A 20,434-nucleotide genomic window follows, 5' to 3' on the forward strand; every position below is an offset into this window, starting at 1 on the left:
GGAAAGATGTTGCACTCGGGAGCACCGTCAGCACGGACTCCTGCGCACCAAGCCTACAGCCACGTGACTCCGTATAGGTATGTGTATTTATCGTCATTTGCACTATAGCATACTGCTTGCTGTAATTTTGGAGTTTCTAACTGATTGGGATAATTTTGATTTATAAAAGTATTAGTCTTAATCTCTGTGATTTCTCATTAGTTTAAAGACGCACGTAGCAGGATTTGAGGTTTTTCCGTAGTTCCTGCCTACCGCTCAAACACCGTTGATACTTATGCTCGGTCAGTCTTAAGTTTTGCACTATTCTGACGAGTCTGTAGTCCCTAGATCAGGGGTGTCAAACTCAATTTCATCCCGGGCCACATCAGCATTATGGTTGCCCTCAATGGGCCGGTTGTAGCCGTAAGAATATATAAATGTATCTAGCCTACTCTTTCTCATATTACATAATAGTCTCTGCATTCTATTACTATTAGTTTTAGAAATAACTTCGACCGAATGATGTTTACTTTGTGGTCATTAGGTTAGACCAACTAACATTATATTTCACAATAACGCCACTCTAAATTAATTCAATCAATTTTCTGTGCGACGACCGCAGCCCGTAGAGAGTGTAGCGTTAATTTAGCTGACGTTACCCGTTTCACCATGTTAGGCTAGGCAGCTGCATTAGGTTAGATTAGATTCAAACTTTGTCATTGTGCAATTCTGGGTTATGTCCCTTCCCTTACGGTACACCTGCAGTGCGCCAGTGTGAAATCGAACCTTTCAGTTAGGGGTCCTCCTGCTTAGTACTACGCTACACTGCCGTTCTGTGAACATCGGTTAGTAGGAAATTGAGTGTTTCATAAATCAGAAGAGCACTTTGCCAAGAGCAAAAAAACATCTTGATTGACATTTCTAAATTGAATTACAATATGACTACTAATGAAATGATCAAACCATAAAGAATTATATTTATTCTGCATTTAAACTCGTGTTTTTTTAATTGCTTTGAAAAGAAAGTATCTAAAGTAAATGGACATATGTATAAAATAAATCCATAATCCAACTCTAACCTGCAATACGTTATTGTACGTGAAATTAAGATCAAAAGCATATCTTTAAATTAGTCAGCATTGAAATTTTTTGGCAGGGCAGACTACATAATAGCCTGCAAGCGGCAGGGACCCACAGATCTTCAAAGCAGCTTCCAACATACCCATACCTCCAAGCCAATTGTCTGTACATAAGGTAAAACATAAACCATTCATTCATGTCAGTATTATGTTGAGTCTGGTATGGTGGATACGGTGAAATGTATGGTGTAGTTAATCTTAATCTCAGTAAAATGTGACCATAAGTATGAAATTATAATGATTTGCTGTTCATATTTTGATAATTGGATATAGATCATGTGACATCCTCCTTAAGAAGCAGCATGGTGTTTTCCCCTTCATAAAACATCATCAAATTTTGACACCGTACTAACAGGTGCTTAAAAACAGTATATTCACTAAAACTCATAAAGACATAGCGTACTGAAAACTTTTACAGTAGTAGTCAAAAGTTCAGACACACCTGATTAAGATAATGGGGAACATGCATTCAAAGACATTTTGATCTAAAGACTTAAGCGTAGATGCTTGGAATTTGTTACAAGTTTTGACTGGTACAGCATATGTGTCACAAGTATGTAAAATATAAACTAGCATAAACTATATGGAAGTTATTCAACTGAATAAACAAACATGTATATGAAACTTGGAAAAATGCCTAAATACTCCATAACCCTAGCAAAAATAACAATAAAATAACAAAATTAATGACAATAAATGACAAAAGATTCTCATTGAACACATCTGTATTGCTCAGAAATCCCAATCATGGAACCCGGATCCAAGAACGTACTGCAGGTTGCAGCACTTGGACGACCCTTCCAGCTGGGGATGCTGTATGACTGTCGGAGTGATTGTCTCATTCCAGGTATGTCTGTAATAATTCTGTTCATCACTTAATGACCCTGGTTTTCAGTAAGACTCTGGTTTTCAGTAATGTCATCAGTAAGACTGCATATTGAATGTCACAGATAATAGAAATGTGCAACACGTCTGTGATAATATGCAGGGAACAACAGAGACAGGGCAATAAAAATAGGCTTGATTTTCATTGCTGTGAAGGGTAATGAGGCACCCTGTTGGTTTATAATGAATAGATTAGTCGATGAAATTTACTGTATTTATCTACAAAGGAGCAAGCTTACGGTAAATTGTGCTTAGGGCAAAAATACATTCGGTGCTCGCAAGAAGCAAAGTAACAAGCACTACTGCTGTGTGCAACCTTGCCATTTTTGGCAGGACAAAGTCCATACAGTAATTCTTCTTCTAGAAGTGTGTCAAAACCAATTGCTGATTTTTAATTTTTAAAGTCTGGAGAGCATTTGATTTGACCATACATTGTTACGAACTGACTTCACCCTGTCAGTGTTTTTTTTTTTTTTTTTAAACAAAATTTTTACTAAAGGTTACTAGCCAAAGTATAAAAATTGCAACTGTGGCCAAGTATCTTCAACTCTTTCAAAAAATAGGGTTTTGTATATACAACAAGGTCTGGAAGAGAGGGTGTTCCAAGTTTTTAATGTGTATGTACATCAAAAGTGCACCTTTCTTCATGCAGCTATGAAGAAGGCATCTGCCATAAACTGTCTTTGTTCATAAGTATTTTCACTGAGGTTGCCATAACGTTTTGGTAATATTTTGTGTGATGGAAGATAAGGATGCATCAAACAACAACAAAAACTACATTGTTTAAGATTGATCATCTGGCCCTTCAAAAATGAAAAACTGAACTCCATACCAAAGTTCAGAAAAAGTGAGTAGAAGTGTTTTCTTTTCAGGAATCTTATGAAATGTTTATGTATGTTCATGTATGAGCATATGGCTTGCATTTTCTGGTCTTAACTAATGACAGAAGGAAACAACCATACCAGTTTTACCATACCATTGCTGGGATTCGGGTTTTATACTATTGGACAAGGTACTTCACCCAGAATAGCTTTGGTAAATATCCAGCTGTAAGAACCTTAACCTTAACCTATCTAACCTACAGTAATATATGCTCTGGATAAGTGTCTGCTAAGCAACTAAATGTAGATATTCAGATTTATAGAGATTAAAATGGATATTGAAAAACCTTCTCTCTTACCTCATATTGACTTGACTGAAAGGAAGTTAAAGTTCAACCAATGATGTGCTACCTGGGCACAGCTAGGTCAAAGATGTTCAGTTGGTACTTTTACTTCATATGGGTTCTTGTCTGTGTAGGTTGATTTTTCTCTTTTTTAGTTAGTGATGAGAACATAGGAAATCTTTGATCATGTTAGTAACTGCACACTTTGTGACACTGTACTCTAAAATGTAAAACTTTGTAGTCATTTGTTTGTTAACCAGTTTGGTTAACATTGTTGTTTATATACACTCCCTCCCTGGATAACTGGCTAAGTACAGTTTTTGGCTAGGAAGAACATTATTCCACATTTGACACACTTCATGCTCCCCTCAGAATTTATTTCTCATATTTAATTTAATATGCAAAACTCATGAGCTCTTTTCTTTCTTATACATTTGCTTATATTTTGTTGTAGAACTGCCAGTGAACATTGGAATCACTTTTTTAGATGATAAAAATGCAATAACTATCAGTAAACATCAAAAACTCCCTTGATAATCCATAAAGTGTTTATCATGTGTATATATGTTTCATTTCAATTGGGGATGTCATCGAGGCACATTTCCTACCATCAATTAGCTAATGACAGAAAAACAATTATTCATTAATCGTTGTTATTGGAGAATGAGATATGTTAATGGTAACGAGAGTTTTTCACCTTTTGATAGGATTTTATTGAAAGAAATGTATCAATCACTTAAATAAACACAGATTCTGAGATACAAAAACAAAAAAACAGATATGACTGTAGCCTGTTTGATATATTTTCTGTCAAAACTATCATTTTAGGCATCTTTGTTCGCTTTGCAGGTGCACGTAAATTCTGTCATCATGCTTCATCATAGCAAGCTCCTGTAGAATAAGCCTACATCATTCATGTGGAATAAGCCTAACTGGTCTGAAAAGACTGTTAGGTTCTACTTCGTGGAACAGACGAATCAGATGAATGAAATGAGACTGGTCTTGCAGAGACAAGGTTTATTCCCCAGGAGCCAAAGTTACTCACGCAAACAGCGCCCGAACTTAGACTGCCTAGGCTCAAATGAGCACTTGCATAAATACCCAGGTGTGATTAGGCCACACCTCAACAGTTGTTGATTGCACTTAATCAGACTGGCATGACAGTGAACTACAAGCATTGATATGGTGATGACCCTTTCTTCGCAGACAGTTCCTGTGGACCATTTGGTGTGGTCCACATTGATATGGTAACGGCTCTTTGTTAGAAGACATTTCTTGTAGACAGTGTGATTCTGCATTGACGTGGTGATAACGCTGCTCTAGGACTGTTAATGTGGGCAGCTGGGTGTGATCTAGATAGATCGTCTAGCCCTGATTAAATTTGACATGATTTGGGCGAGTAGATAAATGAGCAATACAATGTAGATCCTAACAAGGCTCACAATAAAACTGTACTTGCATAACAAAATAGGATGTTTATTTTTGCAAATGCATACTAATATTAACATTAGGTTTATACTGGTTATACTCATAGCTGACTTGCTGAACATGATATGAATGCTGGAGAATCAGGTGTTCTGTGAAAAATATAATATTTCTTCACAGCAAACTCAATTAAACGGCAAGCTAGCCAACATTAACTTGGCTACATTTTAGTCAACCAAGCTAGTAGTTTAGCTGTCTCAGTGTGACAGCATAAGAGCCACCAGTGAACTTGTGTAGCTACAATTGCAAGCTAATCTAATATTACTACTGACAGCTAGTTCTTATGCAAAAAAAGTTTAGATTAACTTTAAAGGGACATTATGTTAAACAACCTACCATCACAACAACATATTAAAGTAATTAAATGAAAATGTTTCATATATTATATAGAATTGAATCATATAACAGCAAAGCTTGAATTTGTTTTGGTCAAAGCATTCATACAGTATCTCTGTAATCAAATGCAGTTGCATATGAAATACAGTTCCACACAGTACCCCTGTGCAAGCTAGCTATCTCTTCAAATGAAAAGCTTGTAATGGGAGAGAAAGTCCCACTTCTCCTAAAGTATCATCCAATATCACCTAATAATGGTTAGAGGTCCTCTTTTATTTAAAAGAGTTCAGTTTAAAATAAAATTACATTACAGATTACATTTTACTGTGGGTATGTGCACTCTTTTCTGACAGACAACAGCCGACAGATTGATTACATCCATAATTATGGATAATGCATTATTACCCCATGCTGCTTAATCATAAATTCATTGATAGATTTTTTTTTTTTGCAAAGCCCAAGATAGCCCAGCACTCACCTGTAACTTCCCCCTGCCTGAAGCCATGTGGGGCTCAGAATAGCATTTGGATGGGAGGCATCCAGAAATCAGGCTACTGCCAGAAGTGGTATTTGTAAGCCATTAGGGGACAGTCTTCTCTCTTCACAAACTGAAGTCTAATCTATTACCATAGCAGCCAAAATTTTTATAATTAGCATTTAATAGTGGTTGTGGAAAGTGCTGGTGTGAAATCAATGCTCACACATTGTAATGCCTGTTGGAGAACATATGCACTGTCAATAATCATGTATGTTATGTTCTTCTTACCACTGTAGTAATGCAATGAAAAATGTCATCAATTATGTGCCATTATCAACTAAGGCTTATTAGAGAAGTACATAATCAAGTATCAGGGAATGTCGACATGAATGACACATTCAGGAAAAGTCTGGTAAGATAACATTGCAATATATTTTCCCACAAGTATCTACTGTATCTGTTTTATTCATATATTTAATTATTTTATATAATTTTAGATTTTTATTTGGACCAACGCACCCCTGTACTTTCCCTGGTTCTGTCTCTCCCTGTGGCTCTACCCATCCAGTGAAATTTTAACCCATATCATACCCATGTACTATATTTGTAACTGTGGAACGATAGTTTGTTTAGCTAAGTATGGTAAGCGTCTAATATTGCACACGGAAATACAATTCCAACAAAGACTTATTATTTCTTCAGTGGGAGCTGCTTTTCACTGACTTTTCCTTCAGTTTTGTTTTGTTAAGACACCAAATCATTCAGCATGTTCAGTGATTTCCTACCCTCGTTATGTTAAGTGGTTAAGTGGTTCATCACAGTGCACATATCACTTAAAATTAGTGGACATTCACCCTCAACAGAAGTGAACCGTATTTGATGCATGATAGGTGATATATTTTAGAGACAGGTTGCTGTTTCTTTTTTTCAATCTTTTACAGTCCTGAGTGCTCATTTTTCACTTATCCACATTTTTAACCAAAATGTCGCTGAAGAGTTTGTCTGATAAGGGGCATGAAATTAGCTAGGTGCTGGCTTTCTAGCTATATGTCAAATACCATGTGTTCTATACTGAGCTTTGTCTTCCATATGAAACTAAGCAGCCTGCGCTAGCCTGCATTGGTGTGTACCAGTGACTACTGTACTAGTGCACAGCTGTCTGTGAGGCTGCTCATTAAACATAAACCACATTAGTCACATTAGTCACTAAAATGACAAAACGGCAAGCTAACATTAGCTTCTTTGTGAGCTAGATACATTCTTGGAAATGGGCACTGAGGGATCAGTCAAAAAAATTCCCATGGATGGGCACCAGTTAGCGGACTGGGGGTGGAGAAACGCTGCTATACCTTATTTTTTTTGGGATACTCTAAGTACCATGTATACAGGAATATTAGCAGCGGTCGGTGCTCTGGTTAAATTCCTTATCAGACTCTTTCAATCTGGCCATCTATTAATCCCCTTAAGTAATTGGCTAAATAACTCCCTCCCTGTCCAACTTGGCTCATGCATATTGAGTGTCTTGGTGCAGAATGACTGCTGTTCATCAACCCCGTGGGTATTACACATTATTGGTGGTTGAGGTGATTTCACCACCATCACTACAAAGGGCTTTGAGAACCTTGACAGACTAAAAGGTTCTATATAAATTTAATGCATTATTATTATTAGGATTAAATTGATTCAACAATCTGATGCACTAATGACTGGCAGAATACAATTGTAGAGAGAATGCAGTTAATTGATGGCATTTTTTCTAACTGCAGGCATGACGTTATGGGATCGTGAAGCACTCAAAAAGGACACTGATGAGAAGTCTCAGCGCAACACAGAATTTAAGATCATTGCATCTGATTCCATTGAAGATAAATCTTCTGCTTTGAATGTTGAAGCTTCACTTAAAGCAAGTTTCTTGGGGGGGCTGATTGAGGTGGGAGGGTCTGCAAAATACCTAAAGGACACAAAGGTTTCAAAGAAGCAGGCACGTGTCACACTGCAGTACAAAACTACCACTAAATTCATGCAAATGACCATGAATCAACTTGGACGAGGCAATGTTAAATACCCTTACGTATTTGAGCAGGGAGAAGCCACTCATGTAGTCACAGGTATACTTTATGGCGCACAGGCATTCTTTGTATTTGATCGAGAAGTATCAAAGAATGAAGACCGTCAAGACATTGAGGGAAACTTGCAGGTGATGATCAAGAAGATTCCTATGCTTGCGATTGAGGGACAGGGCTCACTACAAATGACAGATAGTGACAGTGCTAGCGTTGAGAAGTTTTCTTGTAAATTCTATGGAGATTTTGCCCTCGAAAACAGCCCTGTTTCTTTTCAAGATGCCATGAAGGTATACACAATGCTGCCAAAGCTGCTGGGAGAGCAAGGGGAACATGCTGTGCCAATGCAGGTGTGGTTGTACCCCTTACAAAATTTAGACTCAGCTGCTGCCCGCATAGTTCGGCAGATCCGCGTTGGATTAGTTAATCAAGCACAGAGCGTGCTGGAAGATTTTTCTGACCTTGAAATACGATGTAATGACATGAAGAAACACAAAGTCATTACTTACTTTCCAGAGATCGGCAAAAAGATAAAGTCATTCAAAGACATGTGCCAGGAGTACAAATTAGTCTTTCAGAAGTCTTTGGCAGAAATGCTTCCTTCCATCCGAGGAGGAGGAAAAGAGGAAGGTGAGCTTGCAGACCTCTTGAGAGGTAAGAAAGCATCTCCTTTCAACAGGAATTCACTGAAGTCATGGCTCGACTGCAAACGGAGAGAAATCACAGTACTCCAAATGTACACAAACATGCTAAAAGGCACAAAAATTGTGTCTTCAAATGGTGAGCTTGACAAAGAGGTTACCTTGAATACAGAGGTTAAACATGTGGTGTGTTTTGCTTTCACATCAGTGCAGAGTGAGGAGCCATACCTGACAGCTTTATCAGAACAGCTAAGCATTCAGCCCAAGTCCCAGATGGCTCTTACTGCTAATGCTAAAAGACCAGATGTAGAGAGGGGACAGTGGCAATTGTCTGAGGATCTGTCAAACAAAGTAAGAGAAAAACTGAGGCTTTTTCTGGAATTTTCTGAAGCAAACAAAAACAGTGGGAATACCCGTTTCATATCAGCTTCTATACACAATCAGAACCATCCCGGAGCCAGTATTTACCTTTATGAAAGAGGGTTCAAACAGAATGAACAATTTGAACCTCCATCCAAGCCAAAAAAACCAGCAGCCAGAGAGATAACTCACAGCAGTGTGACATTAGAGTTATGTCCTCCCAAGTATGGATCAATGGAAGTCACCCACTACATGGTTGAATTCTTTATCACAGACTCAGATAGATGGCAGTCTATGAAGGCACCCAAAGCACACCATGTAGTTACAGTATCTGACCTACATCCACATACTGAGTACAAGTTCAGGTGCAAAGCAGTATGTCCAGCGGGAGTCAGCCTGGACAGCAACATAAGCTCCTTTAAAACTCTGCCCACAAATCCTCCCAGTGGACTGTTAATGGATGACCGTGACTCCACTGAATTTACAATTACCTGGCAAAAACCAACTGAAATTGGACATGAGGTCAGCATTCAGCACTATGTTGTTGAATATAGAAAGGTCTGTGGAATCAGAGAACATGAAGATGAGTGGACAGAGAAGACTTGTAAAGAAAAAAAATGCCAAATCACTGGGCTGCAGCCAGAGTCACAGTACGAAGTGAGAGTCAGAAGCAATTGTGGTGAAGCTGGGAGAAGCAAAGAAAGTACCATACTCAGCGTTTCAACTCTACCAATTGTAACACGTCTTGCTGAAAAAATGCAACTGAAGAGTGAACGTTTGCATTCTGGATCACCCTCTGTTTACAAAATCCCATTGCAGGAGGTAGATATAGATTTACAAGACTGCAAGAAGTATGTCTTTGGCAAAGACAACAAGAGAGACAATCGAACCATCATGGTCCTTGGGGCAACAGGAGCAGGAAAGTCAACCCTGATTAACGGGATGGTCAACTACATCTTGGGTGTGAAATGGGAAGATGGGTTCCGCTTCAAATTAATTGATGAAGGGAAATCAAAATCCCAGGCAGAGAGCCAGACGTCCCTTGTGACTGCCTACGAGATCAATTATCAAGATGGATTTGAGATCAGCTACTCTGTCACCATCATTGATACCCCAGGTTTTGGTGACACTCGAGGGATAGACAGAGACAGACAGATCACTGACCAGATTCGAACATTTTTTACCTCCTGCAAGGGCATCAGTGAGATTGACGCAGTGTGTTTTGTAACTCAGGCTTCTCTTGCTCGATTAACACATGCACAGAAATATGTGTTTGACGCTGTTCTCTCTATTTTTGGAAAAGATATAGCAGACAACATTCAGATGCTGGTGACATTTGCAGATGGACAGCGTCCCCCTGTCCTTGAAGCGATCAATGTTTCTGGGGTGCCGTGCCCCAAAAAAAATGGAATTCCCGTTCACTTTAAGTTCAACAATTCTGCTCTGTTTGCAGAAAATGACATTTGTGCTAACACCAATGAGGATGAAGCTGATGATGACTGTGATGATAACTTCGATAAAATGTTCTGGCGCATGGGCATGAAGAGCATGAAGCACTTCTTTACTGCCCTAACTAAGATGGACACCAAGAGTTTAATGTTAACAAGAGAAGTGCTCAAAGAGCGCAAACAGCTCGAAACAGCAATTGTAGGCCTGCAGCCACAGGTACGAGCGGGTTTGGCAAAATTGGATGAAATAAAGAGGACTCAGCAAATCATTCAGGAGCATGAAGCGGAGATAAGCACTAATGAGAAGTTTGAGTTTGAGGTTGAGGTGGTGAAGCCAGTTCAGATTTCCATTCAAGGCACAGGAAATTACATAACCAACTGTCAGCAGTGTTTTATTACCTGCCACTATCCCTGTGGCATACCAAATGATAATGGTAAAAGAGGATGTATTGCAATAGGATGGGATGGCCAGTGCAAAGTTTGTTCTGGAAAATGTCACTGGAGTGTGCACTTCAACCAAAAGTACAGATGGGAGTACGAAAAAGTGAAAGAGAAAAGAACATCTGCAGAGCTCAAGGCAAAGTACGAGAAAGCGTATGGCGCCAAATTGTCCGCACAAGAAATAATCGAAAAACAAGGAGAGGAAATTCTGCAGCTTCAGAAAGCAGTACTAGAGCTGTTGGATACCTCCTCTCAATGTTTAGCACGGCTAAAGGAAATTGCCTTAAAGCCCAACCCACTCTCTACACCAGAATACATCAACCTCCTCATTGAAGGTGAAAAAGCAGAAGCCAAAGAGGGGTATTTGCTTCGTATTAAATCTCTAGAAGCTATGAAAGATCAAGCAGTGATTATATCAAAGGTCGCCAAGAAAAAAATACCCTTGCCAGATGACACAGAGGTGTCTAATGAACAAATGGAGGGTGGAACCATGAAATGGAAAAAACCCAAAACTACATTCGAGAAATTTAAATCTTTTTTCTTTGATTAGTCATCAGGGGAACATTTAAAACGTTAAAAGCAATGCCAATGGCTGTATTAAATAGAGCAGGATCAGTACTGTTGAAGACTTGATCATATATGATGACATGAAGTCAACCCAATGCAAGTAGTCAAGCTAATTATCAAAAAGTTTCATCGGGAAATAAATCCAGAAAGTGAATTACATTCCTTAATCAAATGCTGTTGTTTCCTTTTCTTAAATGATATAGCATTTATAGGTAATAAGTAATGTCAGTAATTTTCATTTGTTTATGATTATGATTTGATTGTTATGGAGACGTGTTCTTAATGTTTCAGTCTATAATTTTATTGAGTGACATTTAAATGATATGTGTGACATTTAGATAATATGTACGTAACTGTAGGCTGTCTTAATATTGGTGATATCAAGCCCACACTCAACCACTCCTCTGAAGTTGCAATACATTTTGGTTTTATTTGCTGAAAGAGTGAAGTTTCTATTTACTGACATCATTAACAATTAACGCCATGTACGTATGTCTCATATTGCTCACACTAGAGATTTCAAACTTTTATTTTGAAGAAATTACTTGGTTGTCATAGAAAGTGACTTTGCAATTAGTGATGTGTAAGAGAAATTGAATTTCGATCATAAAGCAGCTTTGTTTCATAGATGGATGGATGGATAAGAAATGCGCTCTGCTCTCACTGCTGATATGATTTAATCATGTTGTTGTCATTTATGTTCTGTCATATTTACTGAGATTAAATTGTGTGTGAATGTGTGGTGCAGCTGTGGAGCATGTGAAGGCTTTTCCCCCACATATCTGAGAGAGGAACTTTGGATGTTTAGGAACATGCTTGTTAAATATATATGGGGCAGGACATTTAGGGTAGATATATGAATAATGGACGAACCACACTGAAAATGCCTAGTGTGTAAAATACCCTTCTGAAGAAGTAATGGCTTTGGATCTTTTAAGTTCAAAATTTCAATGCTCATGTTTCCTTGATTTCATCCATTTTGTATATGTCCTATTATTTTACTTTGAGCAATGTTTAAAGGCTATGTATAAGTTGTACTTTCTATAATCTCTTATCTCTTATACATGGATATGAAGTTGGAACTTTGCAAATGATCTCTGGTGTAAATTTGATGGGAATGCATTGATATAGAATCCAAAAGTGATTGTGCATTTCATTGTTTAAAACACAATAAAAGTCTGGAATTAGTGACTTTGACACTGCTGGCTGAAGTTAATGTCTGTCTAATTGTTTTTGTTTTTAATTACAGGATATAGTACAGTTTTATTTTAAATGTATATGTAAGTAGAGCCTACTGTGATTCCACGAGGTGTAACTGCTATTCCAATGATCAATACCTGCTATACTGTACCTTCATACCACTTTATACTGCTGTCCTACAATACTACTTCATACCTACCCTACTGTGTTTACATACATACCCTGCTATACCTTCCCTCTACCTAATCGCTATCTTACTGTATTTACATATACACCCTGCAATACCTTCCTACTTCTCCATTCCTTTTCTGTTATTTTTATGTATCTCCCCTGTTTTCCCTTCATTCTACTCCATACCTAGCATGTAATGCAATAATGACAGACACCCCTATTAAAAGGTATAGTGGAGTCCAAGAGGGCAAAATAGCAGTAAATGAGAGTGTATTTATGGTAACAGCTTGTTAAGAGCTTCCTATTTACAGTTCAACAAGGACATGGTCTCCCTCTACATGAAAAACAATTTAAAATGTAGTTTGATTTTCTGAGTGTTGCAACTGAAGTGCATTACTGGAATAATTACATAAATATTTTGCAAGTCTTAATATGTTATTCTAACAGTAGCTGTCTGAGGTGCTGGCAATACAAAAAAAACAACAAGCAGAGAGGTTTGATGGCAACATGGGAAATGAGATAAAACTAAATGTTTCAGACTTTCAGATTGTGAAACAGGGCCATTCTGTGAAAGAGACACAGAATGTGCCCCCGCGCTCACGGAGGAGATGAGAGTGGAGAGGAAAGTGAGCCTGAGACAGCAAGAATCACATGCCGCCCTCTGGTGTTAGCATCCAATTACTGCACTTTATTCAGGCAGACTAGCTTACACACAAGGACATGCTGAAGCACATCTGGAGGGCTCACGCTGCACAGATGGAGTGTGTAACAAACTGGAAACAAGGCGGTTAGATTCAGTAGAGTTTCTGTGCTTTTTAATTGTGTCTCAAGAGGAAATATTTACTGTAACACTGTAATTTACTGAAATATATTTACTGTATCTCACTATATGAAGTAACAGGAGATCTGCGCTCACCAATCACCGTGGCATATAAGGTAAATAAGGCGTGGAAGAAGGAATAGGAAGATGCCTATTCTTACTCTTGCAGAACAGCACTGCGTTTTGAGGTGACGCAAGGAAATAGAAATATCGTTTTTGAGGACTGAGCGTGCAAACTGATTGATGACCTGTGATTACAGTCGTAAGATCCTTTCTCCTTCATTCATGTGTACTTCCTCTCATGCACAGAACTAGCAAACCAATGCAATATTTTAATCTCATGAGTGTGCAGATGGACTGCTGAAATAAGCAGTGATAGAAATCTGTGGGTCACTGAGACGCAGCAGGGTGAGGCAGCAGATTCTGTTTGGAACAGTCTTCTTTGGGGGTTTTGCAGATTCGCTTCACTACTGCCTGCCACCTCTCACTCCCTGATAAGAGCAGATGCTGGGCTTAGCTATGAGCCTTTGTGCTCCAGTCTGTATCACTGACAGGACAGAGGCAGATCCTTCGACAGTATTAGTGCATCCCTGGTGTGCTGTGCATGAGAGCTCCACCCTGCTCCTGCCGGTGAAGTCTGACTAGAAGAAAAGGAACAGCATCCAGAAGTGACTGAGGTTCTATACAAAATGTTTCCAGTTTCCAGATGACACACCTCTCTAAAGAGTGCAGTTTTGTCCTACAGTGATTTGATTAGATTTTCTACCTGATGTTCTCTTACACGTTTAAAGGTTTTGCAGCCATTTGGTTCTATGCATTAATATCATGTAGAGATGGAAGAATCATTTCTGCTCTGGGTATGGTAGTTGGCTTGTCCCTTTTCCTTCCCCCACGGTTTCCCCTGTGCAACATGCAGATATTGAGCATAACATGACACATGAATTCAGTGGCAGCTACTGCAGCAGGCAGCTCTCATTTCATGCTTGAAGAACCTTTGTAATTAGCTCCTCAATTAAATTTCAGTTTTTGCAAAGAGTCAATCAGCCTGCATGACACTGCTCCTGTGCTGCTGTGTGTATTTCAGATGTCATGGCTAATTTTACAGGTTGCTGACACAGCATAGGAATATTTTGGATTGCAAGTGAGTGGAGGAATGTTGAAGAAAAACAAGATATCCTTCCATCTCTTCATGAATGTATCCATTAATCCGTCCATACAATCATTGATTCCTCCTTCCATCTTACCATCTGTCCATTGATTCATTCATTCCACCACTTGTGCATGCATTCATCACTGAATGTTGACATTTCAAGGCATTTTGCATGAACATATTTTGATGAATCTATACTGTATTTACAATGTTGGTACTGCCATTAGTCCAGGGCCAGCATTAGTGTATGGAAGATCAGGGCAGAAAGACAGGAATACCCCCACACAGGAGCACCTCTCCCTGTGACTGGCAGAGGGACCACTCCTGTTTTCTGTGGACAGGATGGTATCCCCCTAGTGGATGTTTATATGTTTGCTGCCACCACCCTTCTTATATACAATGTAAGCATGAGTTTCTCAGGGTGCTGTCCATCACACTGTGACTGTTACCACAGCAGCATCACACAGAGGCCTGTCAGGGCTGCCTGTTATACTATGTCTATAGCTACTGTATGTTTAACTCACGCTGTTTATGAGACAATGGTGAGGGCATAGTCCCCACATGAGTCCTGCTCTGGTATTTATCTGTTTATCATTTCTCACCCCTGGTGTTTCAGCAGGCTGCCTTGTCTTTATTCTCTCCATTATGTAATGATGAAAGATCGAGACTGGAAAGTGTTTGAAATCATGGTGGATTTGTCCCATACCCACATGCTACATTGCTTATGTAACATCTCCCTTTACCCTGTAGTACATTTTTTTAAAAAACGGGACATTATATACAGTAACATGTTTGCTTTAGAATCAAGATATCATATAACAGTGACACACCGTACACATATATTGCTGTACACCTAAAGATGGAATGCTACAACAGCCAATCCCTCTGTGTTCTAACCTACTGCAATTCCTCTATGACAAAGCTGTTGTGAATGAAGCCATTACATCCTGGCAGACTCCAATACTTATGTGCCACATAATCCAATGTAATACATGCAGTGCCTGCCTAATAATGTAGCTTCTAAGAGGATTTAACACATCATAGATATCAGTGTGTTTATTTAGGTATGGCTGTTTGAAGAAAAGAAACAATACATTTTTGTCATGTAGCCACATCGGTGGGACTTCTACACACACAAACCTATCATACACATCCATGTCCAAATTATATAGCCAGGAGATATATCCAAAATAATTTCGGTAATACCTTTTATCCCAAAGCATGAGATCTGAACACAGAAATGCAAGTAAAACCGATTGCTTTTTTACCCTGCCTATGAAAGTGTAACAAAAAAACATATCTTCTGGAAAGAGTGAAACATGCCTTTGAATGTAAAGAATCTCTCACTCCTGGAACAGGTACATTATATCTGTAGAGTCAACTTATTGAGTAATCAGACAACACATTTAATCAACATAGATAACAATTATTAGCATGACATCTACAAAATATAATGTAAGCTGTACTTTGGTGTCAAGTGTTAAAGATAAAGAGAAGGATTTACAGACATTGAGAATCTTTCAGATTGAACTGTTGTACTCAGCCTTTGTTAGGCTACCTCCTTGGCTGGGCACAGCTGGTAGTTGTGAGGCTTGCCTTTCTTTGTGTGCTGAGTAGAGCTGGTTTGCTGGCTTGTGTCTTGTGTGGACCAGAGCAGGACATAGCTGGAGCTCTTGCTCTTTGTCCACCTTTAAAAGGGAGTCTGGGTTCTACTATAATAGATGTTTGTTCTCCTTCTTGGTTAGACTCAGAGGCAGAGCTCTGGGTTTGGATAAGCCTTTTCTCTCGAGGTTCCTTAAAAGTCTCTCTAACTTAGTTTCTCACCAAAGCCAGAATGCTGGACAGAGTTTAGCAGGATTGTTTTTTTTAGTGTTAATGCTCATCATCCTGTCTCCCCAGACAGTCACGCCCCACAGTAACAGAATATGCCAATGAATTGTGCTACCCTGGAAGGCCGAATGGCTAAATTGCCTTAGAAGATGACATGATGATGCCAAGGACCATGGGAAATCTATGGAAGTCATAGAGAGTGGGAGAAAAGCCTTTCGTGCAGTCATGAAGAGAAATTTATGGACCCATGGAGCCATAATGTCAGTACGGCGGCTTCTTTGCCGGCTTTGTTTTCGCTCTCCATGTGCTCTTGTTTACTGTTCTCCCCTGTGTTCCAGCCCTGCCCTGTTCTCCGCCCTGTCTCCGCCCACCCGTGCCTGATCACTTGCCTGCCTGCACACCTGCATCTCATCCCCTCATCAGACTCACCATATATATGCCCTGTTTGTTGTGTGATCTTTGCTAGTTCGTCTCAGTCCTCCTGTTTTGCTACCAGCTGTTCTTTGTTCTGTTTAGCCTGCCTATTTTGCGACCCTGCTTGTTCTTGTTTACCTCGATTTTTGTATTCTGTTTTCGGATTTGTTCTCTGTGATTTCCCTGGTTTTTGACTGTGCCTGTTCTGACCTCGTTTTTGGATTTCGATTTGGATTCAGTAAACACGTTTTTCATCGTGCTTTCTTGTCTGCGCCTGAGTCCTTGCTTGAGCTCCGTGACACATAATGAGGAGGAATGGGTATGAGCCATGTGTGGCAAACTCCTTCTTTAACGTTCTTGCCAAAGTTAACATTCGCCATGTGTTGAGGGCTGAGTCTCCTGGTAGACCCAAGATCAGGAGTAGTAGTGTTCACAAAAACCTTTCCAATCTCCAGAAAGGTTGTAAAATAAGTTCACCACAGATCCAATGCCAACCAATCACCAGGTCCTTCTTTAATGTTCTTGCTCAATCTTATTTTCTCACTCAATCCAGAGCACAGGCAAATGATCAGTTAAAACAGGATGACCTTTCTGATCTTTATGTTGTGCTTATATTTTTTCTCATTTGCTCTCCATTATAGTTAATCTCATTCATTGCTGATTACCCTCAACCAGAGGTTTTGGCATTTGCCTGGGTACATCTTGCGTCTTCATGTTAAGGGGTTGGGTTGTAGTAACACTGTTCTACCACAGGACGCTGATGATGAATCCATGGGAACCACAATCAACTCTTAAGCTTTTAAAAATGTGGATTCAGAGAAATTTTGCATAACTCTGTAGAAACAAAAATTACATTTACCCTCCCCGCTATCCTCCATGAAGTAAAAATGAAATTGATATGGCAGTGCCCTTTCTGGTTATGTTTAACAAGTGTAGAAGCATGCGAGCTGGTGGGTGGCACTTTGCCCGCCTACGTTTTGTGGTTAACGCATACTGCTGAAAAGTCAAATTGAGCATATCCACAAAGTACATGCATGTACATGATGTTGCTTTCATCTGTGACTATTTTGTAGGTCTTCGCAGCACACAAGTCTTTCGATGACCTTATTTGGTTCGGGAGACATGTAGGCCTACGCTGTCAGAGGAAGAGCTCAATGCCCCCCCCCCCCAATGCCAATGTAGCACTGTAGTATTGTTTTGTTGCGCAGTTAAACTTTACTGACCCCACAGAATCTTTTAGAAATCACACATCAATGGGTCATTAGGATACAATGGCATTATACTAACACCCTTTGGGTTAGGAACGGTACACTTTACCACTACACCACCAGAGTATTTACTGTTTAGAATTGGTGCAAGCCCCCGTCAATTTTGCAATGTATACAATGACTTAATTTAATTTAGATAACTTTAATTCGTCTAAATTGCGAACGTGTTCTAAATGTTTTCAGGTTCCTTGGTTCGCTCAGTGTGAACAATGATGGCAGCTCACGGAAAAGTCATTACCAAAGGGCCCAGTAAAAATACCATCACAGGAAGAAGGTCACCAGCTTCACCTGAAATGAGACAAATTAAATTGGTGCATCATAAGTATGTAGTTTAAATCATTTAGGCAACCAAAAAGAATGTTTGTATTCAATCTACCACCTTAACGGAGCATTGATCGCTGCTGTTGATCATCGCGCTCAGTTGGGAACAAGGTAGGTCTGACGGGGTCTTGTGTGGAAGAAAAACATACCATGTTCTGACGATGTTCTGCTGTTTCAGAATGTGTACAGACCATATCTGCACCCGTTATTCTGGCTATGTGGTTTGTTTCTTTGTCACTGACGTAGGTACTCTTAAGGTGTCCGGTCTGTCAGAAGCGAAACTGAAAGGGAAGTGTTCCACATTCTACAAGTGCAGGTTTGTGAAAAATATCAATGCTAGTGTATGCTAATATATATTTTATATATGTAAAGAAATTATTGCAGTGTTATATTATATAATGCCACAACTGCACCCCCTTTTTAGGCACTCCTGCTTACAACCGAAAGCTATTCGACAAACATCAGTGCCGCAAGCTGTCTAATCCATTTTTCAACAGAAGGTGCGAGAGGAACCAGAGCCTCTAACGGTCACATCCGGAGTCTGACATTCTACAAGTGCAGGTTTGTGAAAAATCTCAATGCTTTAGTGTATATTAATATATACTTTAAGGAAATTGTTGCAATGTCCACAGGGTATTGTCTACAAATGCTTCAGCTGATTCGCTTTCCTTGACGTAAATCAATCCAACACATGGGCATTTGGAAAATCAGCCATTGCACAGAAAAGATCATCATCATTACATGACACGATAATCAATAAAATGTTTGCGAACAAACACATAATCGTGACAATAGACAATGAGGGCTGTTAAAACTCGAGACAGGACCGTGAACGTCAACTTTAATTAACAACAAAAAGAATTTTACTAGTGAAGACTGCCACCTGTAAGAAAGCAAACGTCACTAGTGAAAACTGAATTGCCACTACGACCACAGTAAGAGATGAAGTAGTTTTACTAGTTCCAGTGGAAGGATTAAATGTTAAAACGTCTTCACATATACTGTACACTTAAAAACTTACTAATTTGAGCCATGTCATGGAACGGTTCTACTTTTGATTGTTGTAGGACAGCGCTAATCGCAATCGGCCGAGTCCTCTGATTTATTTATTTGTTTGTTTGTTTGTTCATTTAGTAATGAGGATAATTGCTAGCCAGTTGGCACGGGCCGTCTATTCTCACAAATAAGGTATTGCCTACTGCCGTCTGGCTAGATGGCCAAAAATGTAATTGTCATATGGCTCTTGCTCGTTATGTTGAAGAATTGTGTAAAAGTGTAATTTTGTGTTTAAATCTCCCCACATGCCACCGAAAATTCAAAACATGCACATGCACAAAGTACGCTTTTTTTTTTTTTTTGCTTTTCATCTGTGAGTGGTTTGCAGGTCTGTACACTGTTAGACCAATATGTAAAATAAATGTTAAGTTCATATAAGTAAAATTTTTACAGTTCATTCCTTGTATTATAATTTTGGGCCCTATGAAAGTATAATATTGGGCCCCCCAAACCTAGACCAGTGGCGCCAGCAGCCGTAATCCTGTACGCACCATGCATACTTTTTTAAAATGATTTTGTTCATTTTTTAACATTCTATCTTGAAAATAAATTTGTGACAACAGCATATGTCTTTGGATTCTTTTATAGATGCATTTTTTGGCTGCGTCCACCTTGTCCACTGACAACGTTATGATGCAAATACATTTGAAGGCTTATGATAAAGCAATATCACACGAGAGGGAGTGCTGTTATACTGAATATCAGCACGGCTGTGATTCGGTCGTAGGTACGAGGCCGCAGGAAGAGTACTGAAGGTAATCATAGCCATGCTGATATTCAGTATAACAGCATGACATCGAGTGTGATATTGCTTTTATACAACAGTTCTACAAACAATGCTATTTATCAAGTCACAATAATTTGAGACAACAAATTGTTTTTTTTCGTGGTTTATTCGGCTCCGCCGACAAAAATAGTTCCTTCAGATTACATTTACACGTGTTGCCAAGCAATACATAGTTTCTTGACTGCAGGTTAGTTAGCTACTAGCTGCTTTTTATCATACACGAAAAGGCTAGCTAGTTACTTACTAGTCAGCAATACTATGAGTTTCCACTCACACAGTGATAGAGACCCGTACAAAAACCTCCCTCACCTAAAGAGGAACTACACTAGTTTATGAACACAATAATAAGGTATGAAATGTATGACGTGGGTTTCTGAAAACAACAAACAGAATTCAGATTGAATTTTTTTCTGCAAAAGTCTTTCTTTAA

General features: G+C 39.1%; 1 protein-coding gene across 1 annotated transcript; it reads left to right on the forward strand.

Moving 5' to 3' along the window:
* The first annotated feature begins 1,865 nt into the window (after positions 1–1,865).
* Positions 1,866–18,686, forward strand: LOC118770671 (stonustoxin subunit beta). Its single transcript, XM_036518433.1, has 4 exons — positions 1,866–1,965; positions 7,234–8,729; positions 9,351–10,755; positions 18,586–18,686. The coding sequence occupies exons 1-4, from the start codon at positions 1,866–1,868 to the stop codon at positions 18,684–18,686; spliced, it is 3,102 nt and encodes a 1,033-aa protein (XP_036374326.1).
* The last annotated feature ends 1,748 nt before the right edge of the window (positions 18,687–20,434 follow it).

The sequence above is a fragment of the Megalops cyprinoides genome, chromosome 23, assembly GCF_013368585.1.
Source record: "Megalops cyprinoides isolate fMegCyp1 chromosome 23, fMegCyp1.pri, whole genome shotgun sequence".
In the NCBI taxonomy this organism is placed as follows: Eukaryota; Metazoa; Chordata; class Actinopteri; order Elopiformes; family Megalopidae; genus Megalops; species Megalops cyprinoides.